The 20,845-nt window shown below is 44.4% G+C and overlaps 1 protein-coding gene across 4 annotated transcripts in view; it reads right to left on the bottom strand.

Moving 5' to 3' along the window:
- dmd (dystrophin) overlaps nt 1-20,845 on the bottom strand; it is a 198,804-nt gene that overhangs the window by 20,705 nt on the left and 157,254 nt on the right. Inside the window, exons 59-66 of one of the 4 annotated variants that reach the window (XM_041032420.1) lie at nt 18,531-18,703; nt 18,275-18,431; nt 17,561-17,672; nt 15,922-16,190; nt 15,391-15,540; nt 11,707-11,770; nt 10,761-10,824; nt 8,005-8,040 (exon numbers count right to left, since the gene is read on the bottom strand). In XM_041032420.1, the coding sequence (XP_040888354.1) occupies nt 8,005-8,040; nt 10,761-10,824; nt 11,707-11,770; nt 15,391-15,540; nt 15,922-16,190; nt 17,561-17,672; nt 18,275-18,431; nt 18,531-18,703 (1,025 nt within the window). Of the gene's footprint in view, nt 1-5,126; nt 5,368-8,004; nt 8,041-10,760; nt 10,825-11,706; nt 11,771-15,390; nt 15,541-15,921; nt 16,191-17,560; nt 17,673-18,274; nt 18,432-18,530; nt 18,704-20,845 lie in introns of those variants that run through there. The other 3 variants (XM_041032421.1, XM_041032423.1, XM_041032422.1) reach the window with 3 other exon arrangements.

Below are 20,845 nucleotides of genomic sequence, written 5' to 3'. Positions count from 1 at the left end.
GGAGCCGGAGAAAAGACCCGGCAAATATTCTTAGATCCGCTAAAACCAGACACAGATCCCTGCTTCTTCAGTACAGGTGTGTGTGATCATGCTCACATACACGTGGAGAGTAGGTGTATAAAGTGGGCAACCACTGAACACAGTGGGTGTTGTGGATTATTGGGGGGGGGGGGGGGGGGGGAGCAGAGATGGTAATTTTGTGGTAAATAAAACAAACCCATAAACAATATCAAAAACAGTTTTAAAACCTGGTGCTGCTGAGCATGCCTCCACGGACAAAACACTGTTTTCTGCTTTATAATTCAGGCTTTTAGGTGTGTCAGCGCACAAATGCACAACCCTGCCCAGTTTGTTAAAAGCACCCGCCGAGCTGGTCACACACAAGCGCACCTGCAGTTAACCTTTGTCTGAAAAGCACGTACAAATAATAATCCATATGCTGACTTCCCCCCCCCCCCCCCCCCCCCCCCCCCCTCCGCACTGCCCTTGTTTTTCTCTCTCCTGCCTCTCTGCCTCTCTCCCACACTCCCACTCCAGATAATGAGGAGAGGGGTCCCATGGTGAAGAGCTACTTAAAAATCCTCTAAGCTCAGAGTCTGTGCAAACAGCAGCTCGGTCGCTCGGCTCGTCGTCGGCGTGCTGCTCTGAGCCGCTCGGACAAATGTTTTCTAATAACCGCGCGGCATCGGACACGCAGCTGCTTTCATCCAGAACGCTGTGGCCGCTCAGATACCTACAGCAGGCATCTGACAGACAGGTTTGGTGGTTCCGTTCTCGAAATCGGGCAGGGAAAATGTGACAGGATGTCCTTGAGCAAGGCAGCTGCTCAGAAGCGAAGAACGATAAGGGGTACTTAGGCCCCGATTCCAAACCCAGGGGTCAAGAATCAATCGATAAGTTATGTAACAATACATCAAACAGTGAAAGGAGAGGATGTTTTATTGAGCCCAGTGCCGTGCTGGACAAGAAAACAATAGATAATGTATTTGGTCAGGATGCTTTGTAATGATCTGAATTCCTATAAATTCCCAGAGTAGTGCAGACGAACACAAAAGCCCAAATCTAACAGTGTCTGCGATATATTTCTCAGAGTGTATCCTGCTTTTGAGTCCTGCTGCCTTCACTACTCACAGCTGCAGGCGACAACCACTTGGAAGCTTCTAATACTGAAGAAAAACATCGGAATCAGAATCTGATCCGATTATTTCTCAAGGTTTGTTTGTTTTTTTTTTTATTTCCCCAAGAACGGTTAGACATTCATCTGTGACTGAACTGCAGCCACTCTCTGACAAACAATAACACACCACGTGCCGACACACAGCGGCACGCACTCGCACGTGTGAACGCACAATGCTACATATTACAGTTAACAGGCAGCTGAATAGCTTATTGCCGGCGGTGACAGATAGGCATTTTTAAATAATGGATTCGCACAGAGACACGAGTGTCACTTCTCGCCGCAGTCAATTATGGCTCTTGGATGAATGATTAAAGGTGGTTTATGGGCTACGGTGATGTCTTCCTCTGCCTATCACCGAGAGTGAGCCCCAGCAGAATGTTTCCTGCACACGAGGCATCTGAATGAGCTCCAGACAATGGGCCTTCAGGGATGGGATGGGAAAAGGAGAAGAAAGCGGGTGAAAAAGACTGAAAGCTATATTCATCAGCGGGTTATTAGAGGAAGCTGTTTGTGAAAGGCAACCTAAAAGTACCGGCAAAACCCGAGGCGTCACACAGAGCTAAACGATAACTGTAATTACTGTATTTTCCTTGTAATCATTTATAGTAATGGCAGGTTACTATTTTAGAAACGCAACTTCTCGCATCTGATTTCAACATCTTGGGATTTATTAAAGGACATGACTTACTGTTCTCTATTTTTCTTAGTGTGTGTTTATGGTGATGAAGGAACATGTGCAACAATGTGGCTCACTGAAGCCTCTGAACACCGGGATATAATGTATTTGTTTGGGACTATTTTCAGCTGCGGATTAATCTACATTTAGTGCTCTGTTGAGTATTTAGAGCGGCAGGATGAGGATGGCGTCAAAATCAACCTCAGTGCATGTTCATGGTAATGAAAGAACATGATATCTATCATTCTACTATCATAATTTCACAGACATCTTCAAACTGCTTCTTTTGTTTCTTAAGTTATGGCCAAAAACATGTATACGAGGCCGCAGTGACCTTGACCTTTGACCATCAAACTCTAACCAGTCCATCCTTGAGTCTTGAAGTGAACATCTGTCCAAGTCTGAAGAAGTTCCCTCAAGGTGTTCTCAAGATATCAAGTTCGAGAGAACGGGACGGACAGACACGAAACCCAAAAAAACGCAACGCCTCCAGCCACAGAGGTGTCGCCAGCATGGACGCACAGCGAGTCCACTCTGGACTTTGTGTCCTTTCAGTTACAGCACCTATGTCCCACGGCCCAAAAATCACACACACACACACTGCTGCAGGAGCCGAGCTCTCTCAGCAGTACGGCCTGGGTGGCGTACACGTGAAAATGGTGGCTTCATTTCTATATTATCAGCTGAATGCACGGAAAGGCAGAGCCCGTCCACCATCGACCTTATGTAATGTTAAACACACACACACACACACACACACACCACACAGCCCTCACGCTGCAGCGGCTCAGCCTTCAACAAAGAGATAACTGAAGCCCAATGGAACAAATTCATTCCTCACACATTTTACTTTGTGACCTTTGGCAAATGTTTCTGTTTTTCACAGCCTCGGCTTGTTGTCATAATCAATGTGAAATTACATTCAACCAGAGAGAAACAGGTCTTCTGACACCTTTGGCTTCGGGAGGCTGAAACCACTGGTAAATATTAGTGATTATAGAGAACACTGGGCGCAACTGTTCCCTCATAAAACAGCTCATTGACTATTTTATCAACCATTTTAAAAGCAGTGAAATCGAATCCATCATTGCCAGCACCATCACCACGAAAGAGTCTATGTTTGTGTGAGTGCAGGTTTTAATACCCAGGCGGACTCAGGTCCTACATCCTTCGTTGGTTTAATTCTCTATATACAAGAAACAGATTTTCTCTCTGGTTCTTCAGTGGCCCACATTCTTTTTTTTTTTTTTTTTGCATTTTGGGTTTTGAGCTGTAGGAGTTTGGGCCAATTATCCCCTGAGGATTAACAACGACGGTCACTGTGTACCATCTTAAAACATCTGACAGCTGCTGGTATTTTGAGCAAGTAATTCATTAACTGCATCCGGTTTGTTCTCACATGCCAATACATGCATTTTTATTCTAAGGTCTTTGTTGCTGTAATTATCTAGAGTCTGACACCTGAACAGAAAAGGCCTGCAAGCTCGTATGTGGGAAAGTTTCTTCCGTCATTGCCTCTGAATGCAGAAATTCACCCAGAACAAAAAAAAAAAAAAAACACAGATTAAGCTTAAATGGAGCTTGTGGTTGATAATCATCTCCACCAAATACAAAGATGGCAAACACACAAGCCATAACAACCATGCCTGGGCATGTCAGAGCCACTATCCAGAAACTGGAGCTGCATCCTTGTGTGTGTGTTGTGGCTTTTTATCCATCAGCTGTATTTAGTCAGGGCACACATGCTCTCTCTCTCTCTCTCTCTCACACACACACACACACCTGCAATCACACTGGTGCCAAAAATCTGTATAAGGCAGCCCGCATCCTCTGCTCTCATTTCACCAACTCCTGAACACACACACACACACACACACACACATACACACATATATATGAATAGTGATTCGTGTATTTCCTCTGCAGGACAAACACATCTCAGTTTATTTCCAAAACCTGATCAACAGAAGATGTGGATGAACAGCACACACAGAATTAAAAAAAAATCCGCTGTTTGCGCTATAAAAAAAAAAATAAAAAATAAAAAAAAAAGGGGAGGGGGGGGCTGGCATTATTTCCATGCCGAAAATAGACCAACGCATCGGCATCAAAATCGCCGTGCACGACGCGCACGCCTCTACACACACCGCCCCCCCCCCCCCCCCCTTCCCCCCAAAAAGACGCACTGATCCGGACACGGGCTGCTTTGCTGGCACGGGGGTGATTTTGTGTTTGCACCTCAGTGTGCGCGTTTTTGACTGTGCAGGAATGCAAGACAGTAACACACTGCTGCTTTGCTGGGGCTGTGATTTTTTTTTCTTACAAAAGCTCAGCAAATGCACCACAAACACACACACACACACACACACGCATAAATCAACACAAATCCCCGTCGGGCCAAATTCAAACACACCCGAGCAAATAAACGAAAGCGACACAGATCTCCGTTTGCAGTCTGTTTGCGTTAACGCATTCAGTCCTCCTCCTTTTTTTTTTTTTTTTTTTTTTTTAATTCCAACGAGCAGCTACGCGGTATAGTAGTCCAGCAGTCGATAGAAAGAATCGGGATTTGCACGGTTCGGGTATCCAGAGTGGGGGGGGGGGGGGGGCGACGGAGAGGCTCACTGGCCACACACCTCGCACGGTTCCCCGGCAACAACCGTGACCAGCAGCCGCTGTGAAGGAAGGGGCTGTTTGGGTTTTAATGGCTACCGAACAGAACAGTTTTCCTGCTTTTTCATAGGGAAAAAAAAAATCACCTTCTGTCTGCGTTTCCATGCGCTATGGGATCTATCACTTCGATTCAAACATGTATATTTAAACTTATACTTGCATATTTGATTGTGTGCTTCAATATTGGCTACGAAATGTCTCTGTACAGCCGAGGTGACATTCAGTCGAGGTGCATTTTGGATAGACTTAAGAGGTTTGGCTTAACAGCACACAAGAAGTGAGAAAATATATTTCCCCGCGTTCAAAATAAATCAGACTGCACCTCTGCCCAGTTTTTTGAACAGTCCCACGCCTATTTTTGCGCATATTCTGGAATCCAGATGGAATAACGTGCGTTATCTGCGGAATGTGGGGGATCTCTCTGCCCGGACTCACAGCCTCCCTGCCTGCCGTGAAAACCCCCACAGCCAGTGCGATGTCTGTGTGAGCAGGTTTACTGCAGTACGACCAGCACAATTACCATCACCATTATTTATCACCACCATAAACAGCCCCCCCACTGCCCCGCCACCCCCAGCCCCCCATCCCAGCACTCACTTCCGAAGCTGCTCTCGCATCGCCGGCCGATCAAAGCCCTCCGAGTCCCGTGAATATGAACCGATTCCAGGGCCAAAACCGAGGCGATACCCCGACCCCCTCCGCGATCTGAACGGGCGTCCTCAACCACCGGAGAGAGGTGTCCAAGATTACCGTGTGTAGTCTGCGTACGTGTGCGTGTTAGTGTATGTGTGTGTATGTGGCTGTGTGTTCCTCTCTGCAAGCAGCAGCGGTGGGTTGCAGAGGCTCACTGGCCAGCGAGACACGAGGGTCATGCCACCGGAATACCACCAAGACTACTTCCGTTTACTGCTTCAAAGTAAAAACACCGGTGAGAAAGATGCTGTATCGTTTTCTTTTTTAATAAACTAAATTAGACAACAGCGTTATAAAAAATCATCCTGGTCTCAATATAAGTAATCAAACTCAGTAATTACAAGTTTTTGGAACAAATATTCAGCTCGTAATTGGAGGTCAGAGCTGGGCTCTGCGGGACTCGTGCCAGTGATTTGACTGTCTGACAGGAAGTGAGCTATCTCCCTACCAAGGGCACTGATGTCAAGTTGCACCTCTGGCGTTGGGTGCATCTTGGGTGATGTGATCACAAGTGGACAGCTTTAAGTACAGGTGTGGGTGCACCAAAGGCGCACTGAGATACGACTGCTCAGGCCATATTCTGGGCCACATTCTTTTAACAGTATATACACAAATGTGTCTTGGGCCAAACTGTGGGGCCACCTAATCAACTGACACATCCCCTGCGAAAGTGGAACTACACAGGGGAAACACAAAGTTAATTCTGCCCCAATAACTATGGTATTGGGCCTCAAAAGAATCAGGGTAACTACATGTAACAATTCATTACAATTGTGCATTTGCAGTGTTAAATTACAAGTCAACTAAAATCTAAATAACAAGGGCCCTGGGGCCTCCTGGTTTAGTGTGGCCTTGGCTGTCGATATCTAAAAAAACTGGACATAGGACAAACATTTAATGGCCACACAACAAATCTGATATTTTTATTTTAAATGAAGCAAATTGTTGATGCTTTTATTTTGAAATTCAACTCGCCACGTTTCCTAGTCCTCACTTTCCCGGAGAAACTTGACACAGCTCAGCTAGACGAGGCGGAGCTCAGGCTCCCTGCCTCTGCTTCCCTTCCCCCATGCCCCTGTATCTGAAAGCAAAGGAGCCTCGACACCATCCGAGGAGGTTTTTCACCTCCCTGACGAGAGAGAGAGAGATAGAGAGATAGAGAGAGAGAGAGAGGGAGAGAGAGAGATGGGGGGGCTCTTTGCTTTTCAAGGCACACAGATTACAACATTCAATGCTATGGAGAGAGCGACAGACAGAGGGACAGTGAGGGAGAAAGATGGGAAAAGAGGCAAAGACAAAAAGGGAAAGGAGGGGGTGAAGTAGGCAGAAAAAGGCACCTCTTGCTTTTAACAAGGCTCAGAGGAGTGAGGAGGAACAGGAAGAGAGAGAGAGGGGGGGGGGGGGGGGGGGGGGGGGAGAAGAGGAGGAAGGGGGAAGGGGGGGGGGGGGTCTCTTTACTTTGGGAGTCAGTGTTCAAGGCTAGAGAAACACTGTGTTGCACCAGCAAAGAGAAAACAGTCTGTAATTTATAGGCAAGTCTCAACTGTTATTTTACCCCCCCCCCCCACAACACTGTGTCTTCATACCTGAGCGTGAGCAGATGTGTGTGGTGTGTGGCAGAGAGACTGAGGTGATCACAGGTGTTTGTGGGGGGGGGGGGGGGGGTACAGGTACAGGTTTGAGGAAATCATCTAAATCATCAAATCAGAAGCAGACAAGTGATCGTGCACGAGAAGCAGTTGGTCGGCCATATGTTGTTGCACTGTGCTCTGAATGTGTATGAGAAAGTGTTTGTCTGCATGAGACACGGTGTGTGGGTGTGTTAAGTGTGTGTAGGCTGTAGCCTGGGTGGGTGTGTTGTATGCACATTGGCTGCCGCAGTGTGTGTGAAGCCTGCAATGTACTGTATATGGCCAAAAGTATGTGGATACCCCTGTAAACGTTGCATACCTTTGGTCAGGGATTTTTTTTTTTTTTTTAATGGTTTGGGCCACACAGTTCCAGTGACGCATACAATGATAACTGGCCACAATAGGGTGTTTCTAAGTTTGTGGCAACAGTTTGGGGATTAGTTTTCCCAGTCTGGTGTGGTAGAATCTGACTGGTCTGCACAGAGCACTGACCTCATCCTCATCCGACACCTTTGGGATGTACTGGAATGCCGTCTGCAGGCCAGGGTTTACCACAACCATCACTGACTGACCTCACTTATGTTCTTGGTGATGAAATACTCAGATCTTCTATTTAAAGGGTTACTCCAGCAATTTAGTACTGCACGTCCATAAAGTTCAGGGACTCTCAAGAGACAGACCTGGTCAAAGAGTGGTCAAACTTAAAGCAGCAGGGGCAGAGATATCCTGACTCTCAGTCCCTCAGAAAGAATCCAACTCTATACTACTCTTCTCACAACTTGATATCCAAAAGTTTCGAATGCAAACTGAGTGAGGTACACTGGATTCTAGAAAACTGCAACTGATATTTATTATCTATTTTCTGACCTTTAATAACAGCATAAAATGAAACTACTCCCTACTTGTATCTGACTAAATGAAAAACAGTGGCACCAGATTAATGCCTATGGTTTTGGAACGTCAGACCCAACAACCACGCGAGAGTAATCTCTGTGTCCACATACTTGTGTCCATATTCAGTGTGTTAGTGTGTGAATGTTAATGTGCATGTGCCCGTTTTGTATATATAATCTGTGCGTGTTCATGCTGCACACAGTGGAGGGTTTGTATGTGTGTGTGTGTGTGTGTTTGTGTGGTCAGCTGGCACTCACAGTGTCTCGGTGATCTGGTCGGGTCCACCTTTCTCTCTGCATGTGGAGAGAAGAATCTGTCACTTCTCTTTCCCTCCCTCCTTCCTCCTCCCTCTTTCTCTCACTCTCAAGTGTGTTTTCAGTTCATTCCATGTCCAACTCCAAGTTATTTAAAACTCTCCAAAGCAACCAAGCGTGTCGTGCCAGTTAATGGAATCTCTCTCACTCAGTCATTCAGAGTTTAACATGCCAAGCTGCTAGTTGCTGATTACCAAGCCTTCTTGTGAGCTCTCTGACTGCAGAAGGAGCATGAAGTGATGCCGACCAATCACAGTGCGGGGTTATTCTGACCAATGAGTTAGGAATGTGAGGTGGAGGTGCTTATAGCTATGTAGAGCTTGCTGATCAGCAGGCGCTGGGGTAATGATTACAGGATAAAGGCACAGTCACATCAAAAACTTCAACAATCAAGTCCGTCCTATAGGCTTGGTGTCGCAGGGACTAATCATGACTCAGCACGACTTTGTAAAGTTTGAAAAGTTCTGGCATTGCCGAAGAGCTTAAAGCCCCTCCAGATTAATCCTAGCCTTCCCCCAACTTACTTAAATGAATGAGGACATCTTCTTATTGCTTACAATCAACATAAAATACACATAAAACGTATCCAACCGTTCCATGTGCCTCCAAATTCCTTTCTGTACCAGCTCAGCGACAGTCAGACGCTCCTCTGTGCATCCTGCAGCGTTGAGGCATAAGTTGCAAGACCGTGCTTACTACTAAAGCTAACACATCCCACCTCCGAATCGTCTGCTATCTGCTGACGATTGGTAAACAATCTCCCAGCATTCACCAGCGCACGCACTGCACCGCAACTTGGGACTCAGCTGCTCAACAAGCATAATGAAATTGTTTTGACCTACTGACCTCAGACTTACAAAACGTCAGGGTTAGATGGCAGTTTGGGGAAAATATTGAGAAATCATGTTACTAAGTTTTAATATAAGTTTTAGCACATTATTTGAGCCTTGTAAAGATAATAATGTTATCTGCAGCAGCAGGGAAAACGCTAACTGAACTATAGAGACTAACTTTGTTTGCTTCAAATTTTGTTTTCATATAAACTTCATTAGAAACCGCACACTTACCCCTGTGGATAACTTAGCATCATCATTTTGACGGAGTTGCAGAATTATACAAAATATAGCAATGAATTCAACTCCCTACACTGTACTGATCGTGTTAAAGGATACAGCAATATTTCAAAGAGCAGCTAGAAGCTTATTATGTTAAAAAAAAACATAAACAAAAGAAAGCAAAGGCATCAGAAGGACCTGTGTTCAACCTGCCAAAGTGACTGAAGGATCACCACAGTGACTCAGCGAACCAGCCAGAAGGAAAAAAATGAATGACTGAGCAATACTGTAAAACCAGCCCGGGATCAGTTTAACGTAAAGCTGCGGCCTTAAACTCAAACTGTCCCCAGCATTAAAAATCAGTTTGCATCTGCTTTGGTTCTCTGTCATTATCCAGGGCTGAACGTTTGGATGGACAGATGGATGGATGGATGGATGGATGGATGAAGTGTCAAGATATGAAGAAATACATGTAAGAAATACGACCTGACAAACAGATGGACGAACACGTCGAAGAGAGACAGAAAGGCCGAATGGATTAGATAAGTGATACCAGGCAAGTAAACCGTAAACTACAAGTCACACTGTAACAGTCCAGCCTCAGTTAGTAAAAGTCAGGAAACAACATTTCGCCTGCCCTTTGCTGAATATAGCTGCTCTGGTGGGACTTAATGCAAAAGTCAATATAAAATCAAGTGAGGAGAGACGTTTTTAGTTGATGAGAAGAGTGGAATATTAAGGCTTTTCATTTCTGTTTGTGCATCCTGCTAGATAAAAAGGTATGGAGTGAACAGAAGTGGTTTCCAGCACATACAGTTTTTCATACAAGATACAGGGAAACAGATTGTAAAGGTGAAAACGACAGAGCTTATTTCATCAAGAGAAGCCAGATCTAAGTCACGGTGATATATTCCGAACTTTTCTTCTTGTCAACATGTGCAGACACAAACCAACAATGAATGCATCCTACCAACAGCAAGTATTGTGTGTGTACCCGAAGCCTGATTCATCTTCTCCCTCTGCACAAACTGTCCTGTTGCCCCAAATACTCCCAAATACAGCACCAAAAAAATGTGCTAAAAATAGCCCCCAACAAATGCACTATTTCCTCCTGAGCTAAAAAAAAACTACAGTCACCATCTGTTTTGGGATATTACTGAGCCCTGAAACGAAACAATTCGTTAAGCGTTTTAAAAGATTTTTTGTCCTGGAGCTGAGAGCAACCGACAGAGCAGGGAAACACACAGGACAGACCGACACATAGCGGGTTTGAGTCTTTTCATGGGATTTGTTGACAATAAGAAAAATGTAGAGTAACACCTGCTGTATCCTCTTAACTCATTTAAGGGATACAAACTTTTTTTTTTTTTTTTCTTGCAGGAGGTCTAGAAACCTGTGAGTGAAACTACAGGTTCTAACAGGAGTCCAGGATGTTTTCTTTAGTGGCAATGCAAAGCACAAAAGGTTAGCACACTCAAACTTTAAAGCTGTGTCCCTTAACATTTAACCAGCTCATTAGTCAGTGTTAATTCTATGTCAGCCTCACAAGAGCTAACATTAACTAAATTAATCTGTCGGTCAGCATTTGTAAGTAGTCTTAGTGTGTAAATAGCAGTGAAGTGGACCTTAGAGGGCAGTACTTACTTGATGTAGTAGGGCACATTATTCGGGGAGACGCCCTGCTCGAAGGGGCTTTCTACGGATCCTGCTGAGACAGAGAAACAGGAGTCACAACTGTTCACACACTATCTGCGGGCTATGAAACTTTCCCACACGCACACATTTTACTGCAGGATCAACAACAGCAAGCCCATCCGGACCAAAATATCACATAAAAAATTTCCTCTTATCTCAACGTCGTATACGTGGTAATGAAAAACAGCAGGAAAAAAAAAAAAAAGAGATACTGCAAATGATGTCACTTATTATGCCCCACAAGAGTTGGCACGACGACTATTAAAGCAGCCTGGGAATCTGGGAGTTGTCAGCACAGTTGGAATGCATCCACTAACCAATCTGAAACTTACCCGCTGTATAAGCAGCTACTGTGCCCGTGGGTAAAATTTGCTGCAGTTAAAAACAGAGCGGTGCATTGTGGGGACAAATGCCAGGACACATGCGGTGTGTATTAATATAGCAGTGAGATATGAAAAACGTGTACATTCTCACAGTGTCATCCACATCATCATTATCACGGTCATCTTTATCATAACCCCATCACCCTCTCCATCCGTCCTGCTATATCTATTACATTTCCATTGCCATGCTGGATGGAACATTTATATATGGACAAATGTGACACTGTGAATGGTGTCTCATCCCCAGAGACTTCAATTTACCTACTATCCCAGGCAGATTTTTTTCCCCCTTGATCTTTTATGTGTGTTAAGCATAAGGACAGTGGAAATTTTGACACTGAAAAAGGCTGGAGAGAATGTGTACATCTATTTCAACCAATCAATCAATGAAGGACTTAAATCCACATGCTGTCATGCATGTGAGACTGTGATAGGAACGAGAGCCTCACTTCTGGAGTATCTGGGTATCCTGTCAGTTGTCAACAGTCTGATGTATGAGGTTTTTTACTCACCCTGCAGAAGGCCAAAGTCCCTGTGAGCCTCCGTCAGCTGCTTTAGATGTTCGCTGATGGAGACCTGACAGAGAAAGACAGAAACCTTTAGATACTTGGCTAAACCAAACAGATTATGGCGAGGAATCCTTATTTCCCAGGAAAAAGGACAAATAATAATTTCAAAGCCACAGGAAACCTTTCAACCGTAATTCTTCCTCAAAGAAACAGACCCGTTTAAAATGAGATGATGGGAAAACACTGTGGAGTGATTTTTATTTATGTCACTGTGAACGGCGACAAATGATATACTCACTGCAAAGAAAGAGCAACAGATACAAGGATGGGAAGATGGAGGGAGAGGGAGGGGAGGGGAGGGGAGGAGGCACAAAGACAAGCATGGGAGAGATAATTGAATTTGTAGTGGAGGAATTACAGAGGATGCAGTCTCCCGCGAGTCTCCTCCAGCTTCTGAATGAGCTGTCTATCTAGATGGAGTCGAGATAATTGTGCTAAATCAGCACGGCCATGTAGGTACACAGAGAGGCAGAGCTCAGCCAGGCGGGGCACGCACACACACACACACACACACACGCTCACAGATTCCCGTCCAGTCTGCAAACTTTTAGCTCATCACTGATCCAAATTTAAACACCTATTCTGCAGACTGTTTTGGTTGGCACTGATTTTACATAAACCTATACTTTTTCTTTCATATTTTTTTTTTCCCTGTATTCTATTCACACAGGTGGAGAATAAGTCAAGGGTTTTATGACAACGCAAAGCCTGCAAATACACCACTTATAAGAATTCTTGAAAAGAACAACAACCAGTCCTAGAAACTAAACACAAACAATAGCATCTTTACAGAAAGAGGGGAAGAGAAACGATACCGTGCATTCAGGTGGCGTACCAACCTGTACCAAAAGTGTTTACACCTGTGATTCCAAACTAATAATGACAAGGAGGCACAGTGGCACATCCTTGGGGAAAAAAAAAAAATGGCACCACACACAATTTGCTGTTTCACTGGAAAAACAGACAGGTAAGTGCTTCTGACCTGACCCAGGGATCACCTGTGGAAACTGGTGCTTCACTGACTGATCAGGCAGTGTGAAGGACACTGTCACTGCCACTTTCAAGTCAGTTTGAACGTAGCCTAAGACACAAACTGTATAACACACATCGAATTGGCAAGTAAGTTTCCCCTCAGCCACAAATTCCATCCATCTCCGTTCAAGCAGCCTGAACATCGTTGAGTCGACGCTGAGTTTATAAATAAAAGATTACTCCAGTATTGAGACTTTCTCAAAATCTGCTCCCTCCATTAAGCCTTTCTAATCTGCAGTATATTCATATAAAAAGCCAGCTGATGCTGAATGTCCCCAGAGGAGCCGCTGATGCTTCCTGACATAGTGTTCAATGATCTAATGTTCCCAGGCAACACACGCAGCTCACATCGGCATGGGGAGCTTTGGCAGAAGCTGATTAGTGGCAGATTTTTGTTCCAGGAAGTAAAAAAAAAAAAAAAGTGAATAATTCAACTTTCTCGGATAGAAGTCTTGAAGCTGAGGGACTGAAATGGGTTATTATCCAGTCTGAGTGGACAGATTGCTTGATTAACCATCAAGCCTTTCATCCACAAACCAAATGAGAAGGCCACTGATGACACACTGTCAGGGGAGTGTGTGTGATTCATGGTATGAGATGAAGAACAGATGAAGATGAAGATATTACAGTGTTGAAGAGTCCTGCTTTTTTGGCTTCGATGAGACATGAAACCAAACGATGAAATTACCTTCGAGTCCACCTCACCCAATCCATTTCTGCCTGAGTTGTTTTTTCCCGTATCCATGGTAACCTAATTAGAGTTGTACAAACGAGAGAAGTGGGATTGTTGAGTAGGAATTTGTCGCAATTACTCTGAGCGCACTGTGTCCTCGTGTCGGCCAATCAGTTTCGACCTTTTAGGCACGAAAGAACACTGTGAACCGACTAAAGTGACCTGAATGTGCAGGTACCACACACACACACACACACACACACACACAGACACACACTTGCACACATCTATAACAAAAGCACAAGCACTCACCTATAATTTAAGCCACACTGACAAAAGCAGAAAACATGGAGGCACAAAAACACAGCGGACGCACTCACATTAGCAGGCGTGTGCTTGAGTAGACGTACACACAGACACACACACACACACAGGCTTCTACCACCCTGCCATTAAAAGTGTTGCCAAAATTCCTGGGCAAACACGCCGCTCCCAATAAAGCACCTGCAGTGGAAACAGACTTTTCAAAAACTGGCAGTTAAATCCTCTTTTCTGTCCAAACAAAATGTTAATTTCTCTTTTTTTTTTTTTTTTTTAGAACTAACTATTTTATGTCAGTGTGAGCAGAGAGGAAAAAAATCCTCTCCTGGGTGAAAATGAAAGGAGAAGATGATCACAGCCTCTGACCAAGGCCTGTTCTTAACAAGCTGCTAAAAAGTGGGAGATAAAGGGAGAAAAAGGCTTCACACACATCACTTCTACTCACAAACTTACAATACATAACATCTATTTGTCACATTTATTTTGGCTTAAAACGCTCTTAAGTTTAAGGGAACTCCAGAGGCCTTTTAAAGATGATACAAAAGAAAGACAGGATATCAGTGGCCAGGACAAAACTGATTTTCTCACCTTCATTACAAGGAAAAGTGTGTGTGTGTGTGTCTGTGTGTGAGCAAGCATCTGGTCAGGTGCTAACTTCAGAGAGACCAGCCGTCAGGTCCCATCACTGCGGTGTCACGGCGGCGCCCGACTCCAACTGGGACTCCTCGGCATTAGCTGGTGTCTCTGGCAGCTGATTGGCTCTATCTGTCACCCCCGCTAACAATCACTGTCTTGACTTCCAGCACGGCTGCCACTGGGTTCATTCAGACTGATAGAGGCACAACCTGTCCGGCTTCTAGAGTGCGACGCGATGCATTTAACAAGTTCGGAGAGTGGTATGTGGGCTCTTAGCTTTTCCAAAACCAAAAGCACAAGAGCAGGAACGGATTAAACTGTGTGTTTATCCGCTCTGACGTGAGTTGAAGCAGTTAGCATGTACGACTAACTAGCTTACTACCTATAGGTAGTAACTGTGCGTTACTTCCAAAGACACTGAGCACATCAATAACGCACTGCAGTAGTTTGTGGGGTTACAGGATAGGTTCACAACTAGCATATACACTGTTTAGTATTTCCCCTCTTTGTGGGACCTGGTTCTAGATGTACTACATCAGAGTTAAGGGTAAGGGTCACTGGATTTGGGAATGTTTCCACTCCAGGAGCTCCAGTGTTTCTTTATTTCCTTGTCTTCCCTGTCAACTTGAACTGTGAGCAGTAAATACAGCAGCAGCAGCAGCAGCAGCTTCAGTGCTCTGTCTCTGTCTACACAGGATGCGTTCAGGCACTGCTCTGAGTGTAGGTCACCCGTATTTTTGGAAGAGTGAAACGCAAGTTGTTACACGCCCTGTATAGACAACTCGACTGACTAAAGCGGGCATATTTGTTCCATCAGACTGAAAAAACACAGCTGAAACACGTTCTGTGTAGACATGCTCTGAGTCTTCTTGCATGACAGCATGTAGGCAGCCTATATGCTGCACAGAACTAACTGTGTTTCCACACCTGAATAACTGTGTGTGTTTGTGCGCAGGAGTGTGTACCTGGAGCAGTCGCCAGCGTGTGTTGAGATCTTCAATGCGTTCCAGGTTGCTAGGCGACAGCTGGATGTCGGGTGGTGGACCGAAAGTGGACGCCAACTGGTTCATGTGAGTTACGTCATCTTTAATCGGAGCAATCTCTTCCTGGAACTCCTACAAAACACACACACACACAGACACACACACAAATGAATCTGAAAGACAGACCCTGAGAAACCTAGCAGTCTGCATTACACTTTACATTAAATTATATACAGGAGTGTTTGGCCCAAAGTAGGTTTGCTTTATGGAACAAAATCCAATAAGGGCTCTGTTCAGCTCCGGCATGCTGGACACGGTGAAAGGCCTGATGGTTAATAATAAATTACTTTACCCCTGACTGCTGACTTTATTGTTAGATATTTGTCTGTTGTGTTTGATTATCTGACAGCATGATTTGTAAAGTCACCTACAACCTACAAGAAAAAACCTGACACTGGTAGAATTTACTGACACACATATGCTAAATTTGAAGTGAGCATCGTTCAGTCTGACCTTGACTTTCTCGATGTGCTCCGGTAGAGAGTCAATAAGCAGGTCTCCCACGGGCTCCCATGCATCCTTCACCATCTCCGCCTGCCTCAGCTGTCCATCCAGCAAGTCTTCCGCCTCCTGGAGTTCCATCAGCCGATCCAGAGCCAGCTCCAACCTCCTCTGCCAGTCGGCCGAGTCGGCGCTGAGCTTGTCCCACTTGGTCATCACGTCGTCGGCTTCTTTGCGCAGGACTCGCCCCACGTTCTGGGCACGCTCCTCTGGGCTGATGTCTGGAGAATACGGGGGAAAAAATATGTGTCTCAGTGAAAAGGCTCTGATAAACCAAGCACCCCACTATGGACACCACATTTTCATTCAAGAGTTAGTTAACTTTGACAGCTGTTTGTCAAAGTCCATAACTAAAAGCTCAAAAAGTTGAGACAGAAAATAGGCTTTTGGGACACCTAAATAAAAGCATGTCCACACATAATCCGTCGATCTCAAATATATGTGAGTATATGTGAAAATTTGTGTCCTAACAAGAATAAACATGAACATCATTATTTAAAAGAATAAGAGCTCCCGCAGTTGTATTTCTGTTATGTCTCCTGTGTCTGACAAACACTTCTTTCTTCTTTTCATCAAAAGAGCCATTGTAAGAATTGTCATTGTTGCAAATGTCACGCCACCGCAGCACCTTTCAATCTCTCGTCGTGTTTTGTGTTTCATTTCTTTGAGGCCCTGCTGTGATTGTCCGCTGAACGTTTTCCCACCTGTGCACCGTCCAAACTCTCCTCGGCTGCAATTTAAGATGTGTCCATTTGAGTTTAAAAGCCTGTTAGTTCTTCTGAAGCAACCGAAAGCACAAGCATTTTTGCTGCGACAGCGAAGACCAGCTCCGGAGAGACCGTCTCGCTTATATGTCAAACCACTTAGGCTGTTTATGGAGACATGGGCTCTCTTTTTTTTTGGGGGGGGGGGGGGAAGCAAACTGAATTTAAACCAAGCAAAATGTCACCCACTCAAAGGCGCGGCGTCAATTCTGTCTTTTTAGACATCCAATGGGAAGGTCAAATTGCAGAGACAGAATGATTTTCTAAAAGGAAACAGTGCTCGTTTCCCTCGGTGCAGCAGTGATTAGCAGCTGGAGTTCTCCCTTTTCTTTCTGTGCTCTCGGAGTGTGTTGGAGTTGGCAGTTGAATGGGTTTAATGGGCCACAGTTAAAAGTTCAGCTGTTTTCTATGAGCCTGGTAACCGGGCTGCTGCCATGAGGCAGAAGGCGCTACAGGAAAAGTCTGTGTATGTGTGTGTGTGTGTGTGTGCTAACCTCCACGTGTGGTTGTTACCAGGCTGTTACTAGGGTCCAGAGTTCACTGTGTGACTCAGAGACAAGAGGAAAAGGAGCTTTAAGTCCGCGCAGGACACAGGTTTGTTCTATTCACTCATTCATATTTTCCTTTTATGTAGTGCTCTGAGAGTTGGATGAAAATGCCACTAATTAATGAGCCATTTCCCGTATTTACATACAGGAAGATACAAGGTCTTTTCAAATGTAAATGAATCATTCAAAGAGCTTATAGTGGTTAAAGTGCTGACGCTGGTAATCCACCCAGCATAAAAAGAATCAAAGTACAGAGAGTCTTCAGTGCTGAAGGAGTACCTCTCTGCTCAGGTGATGGTGACTCTCGGGGCAGCTCTGAAAGAAAGACTCCTACGTCGTCCAGAGACTTGGTCACAACTGGCTCCTTGGCTCTCAAGTCCCTCCTGAAGCCCTGTGAAAGCACACAACTCATTTAATTATCAGCAGCACTTTCATTGTTTATATGTGTGTCGGTAAACCTCACGCAAGAGCAAGTTAACCAGACATGAGACAGTTTGATCAGGATGTCTCTGCTGAGACAGAATATTGCTGCCACAATTAAAAAAATATCTGTCCTTTGTTGAATTTGTTTCTAGTTTTAATGACATCTTTTTTTTTTTTTTGTTATAATGACACATTGTCTTGTTATTTCTAGAAACTGTTTTGCTAAATCATGAAAGGTTTGGCATGAATCAAACTCTAGGTGTCTCATTAAAACGAGAAATGTTTCTAAGTTTTATCTTGTTATACCACAAAACTTTCCTGATATTACACAAAATCAACATGTGAACCACTGAGCTGAGTGCTTATTGAAGTGCATTAGGAATACATGGCTTGTATCTTCTACAAATTTCAACAACCCAACTTCAGAAATATTTCTGAGAAAAAAAAAAAAAAAAAAACCAACCCCAGAAAAACCAGAATGTGACATTTTCAAGCAAAATGCTGCAGAGACAAGCACCGAGTCTGTCTGTGTCCCACACAGTGTGTGTGTGTGTGTGTGTGTCTTTCTACCCGGTGTGTGTCCAGCTGTGTCTGCACGGCGGGAACATCGCCTCCTACAGGCGGCTCCTGCTCCAGCTGTTGACTTTTAAACCTCAGCCAATTCAGGAGCTCCTGCAAGGACATGTGGAGCCTCTTCCACGGGGCCATCTCTGAGTCCAGGTGGGCCCTTGAAACACAAACGCAGACATTTTTGTTTCTTGATTTTCCAGATCAAAGTCACAACATTTCTTTTGCTTTGTGCTGCAGGAAGTTCCCCCCCAATCACCTCATGCTGAGGGTCTTGTTGCGCAGGTCATTCCAGCGCTGGCTCATGTTGTCCAGGCGTTTCCGGAGCAGAGCAGCATCGCCTGAGTCCTCCAGAGAGGTAAGAATCCTTTGGCCATTCTCATCCAGGGAGTGGTACAGCTCTGTGTGGTTGTCAATCTCTGCCTGGAGGTCCTGTTAACACACGTACACACACACACACACACAGTAAGACTCCGTGGGAAAAAGCAAGAGCAGTAAATTCTGTTGGAGCACACACTTCATTTTCCTGGTAATGGCAGCCATCTTTCAGGAATTCACTTTTTCCAGTGCTTGGTTAGAGTGCTCAGTAATGGGATCAGGAGCTGAGAGAGTGATTTACTCTCTAGGATTGAGCCATAATGCAGGACTTAATGCATTGTGGACGGAACCTTCTGTCGCGTTGAAATGTCAAAACGTGTTATTCAGCCTGGTAGCTACGACAGCGGCGTTCCCACCTGCGTGTATTTTTCATACAATCTATTACTGAAACTCTTAACGTTGCTGATAAGAAGATAGAAGGGAACCAAGTACTTAGCCTAACAAAGCTCAACAAAGTTCAACAAGTAGACAGTAACAAATGTGACGTCAATCACTGCTGCATCTAAGAGCAAATTAAATGCCACTGTCTTTACTTTTACCTGAGTGCTGCTACCTCTCCACTAAGTTACCCACTTAAAGTCTTAATTAACTAAATCAATTAGTCCAGAAATACTCATTTACATGTATTCACCTCTCTATATAGTAGTTTTCATCATTAGAGACAGGAGTCTATTTGAGAGGGTTTCCTGAGGAGCTAGAGGAGGATTTTCCACAACCTGGCAACCCATGTTTCTTCTCTTTACAAATAATCTATTAAACATTTAGTAAAACCGTTAACTAGGGATTCAAAATTGTAAAGGGCGACCTGAAAAGTGGTACCATATATTCTTTAACTGGATTTCTACTTTAACTTCAAAAAATTTTTTTTAAATTTATTTTTCCACTTCCAAAACCTCGTAGTTTAAAAACGTCCTGTAGTCGTAAAACCGTCTCAAAGATTGTCCTTAAAGTCGCATTAACAAAAGTACCAAAGCACTTATTGTCCTTGAATCAGCCATGTTGCGATGGCATTTCATCTGTTCAAATTTAAGCAGGGCCTTGAAAAGTATCCTTAAAATGTCCTGTTGAAGACCGTTACATTCACTGGAAGTTTTATGATAAATTAGATGACAGGAAATGTTAATGATAACCTGAAGGGAAAACTGGGTCATTGCACCCAGCGAATAGGACACAGACAAGAGCCGAACAAATAGAAAACACTGAGGACAGTGAAGGTGGAGTGTAGTGTCAGACTGATGAATGGGATTTTATCACATTTTTGAGAAAAGTACTTCACTATACTTGCTCTTCAGTTGACCTCAAATGCCTCATCTGAAGAGTGGAATCAGCTTAGTTTTAGACTTTTAGATTTATGTATATATACAAAAACAGATACCAACCACTTCTTTTATTAAAACTCTGCTTCTCTAATGCTCAGTAGTTACTTAACAAAGCATTTTTTCTGCTACAGATAAATGATAAAAGAAAACTGCTTGATTTTCTTTTCCAACCTGAACATGGTAGACCTTCCTGCGCAGCATCTTCCAAACTTTACTCTGGTATCCAAAAAGCTAGATGTCAAGAAGAAGAAGAAGCATCTTCTAGCTTCTGCTAGTCCATCAAGATTAGCTCCCAGTGTAACTGCATAAGAATGCCCTCTGTTCAAATGTGTGTGTGTGACAAAAGGGAGAGATTTAGAGACGAAGAGTCAGGGAGGGAGCGTAATAGAGTAGTTACACATAAAAAGAGAGAGATGGAGTGCTGTTGAGTGTGAGTCAGAGCGAGTTAGAAAGACAGAGGGGGTGAGAAAGGGAGACAGCGAAGCAAGAGGGAGGAAAGAGGCAAAGAGACTTTGGTGCATAAAACGATGAGCGCGCTCATTTGCCAATTAAACGTTATCTGCATGCAGTGTTGTAGCCCAGGAGTGTGTGTGTGCGCTCTCTGGATGCGATGCTGCGTTTCCCCCCGCCATTATAATTGGACACAGAAGACTATCTCAGCACTGCATACAGTGCTGCTGTTGTACTGAGAGAGCTGTGCGTGTGTGTGTGTGTGTAGACAGGAAGTCTGCACAGACTGAATTTGCAGCACTGTGTGTTAGAAAATCCATTTTTCAAAATGTTGCATGTATGCCTTTGTTTTTCCTTTTACAATGTGTGTGTGTGTGCGCGCGCGCGTGTGTGTGAATCCGTGCATGTGCCGTAGCACCAGAAAGAG

Source organism: Toxotes jaculatrix, chromosome 24 (genome assembly GCF_017976425.1).
Source record: "Toxotes jaculatrix isolate fToxJac2 chromosome 24, fToxJac2.pri, whole genome shotgun sequence".
In the NCBI taxonomy this organism is placed as follows: Eukaryota; Metazoa; Chordata; class Actinopteri; family Toxotidae; genus Toxotes; species Toxotes jaculatrix.
Note: the sequence above shows the minus strand (reverse complement) of the source record. Positions and strands in the feature narration are given on the sequence as shown.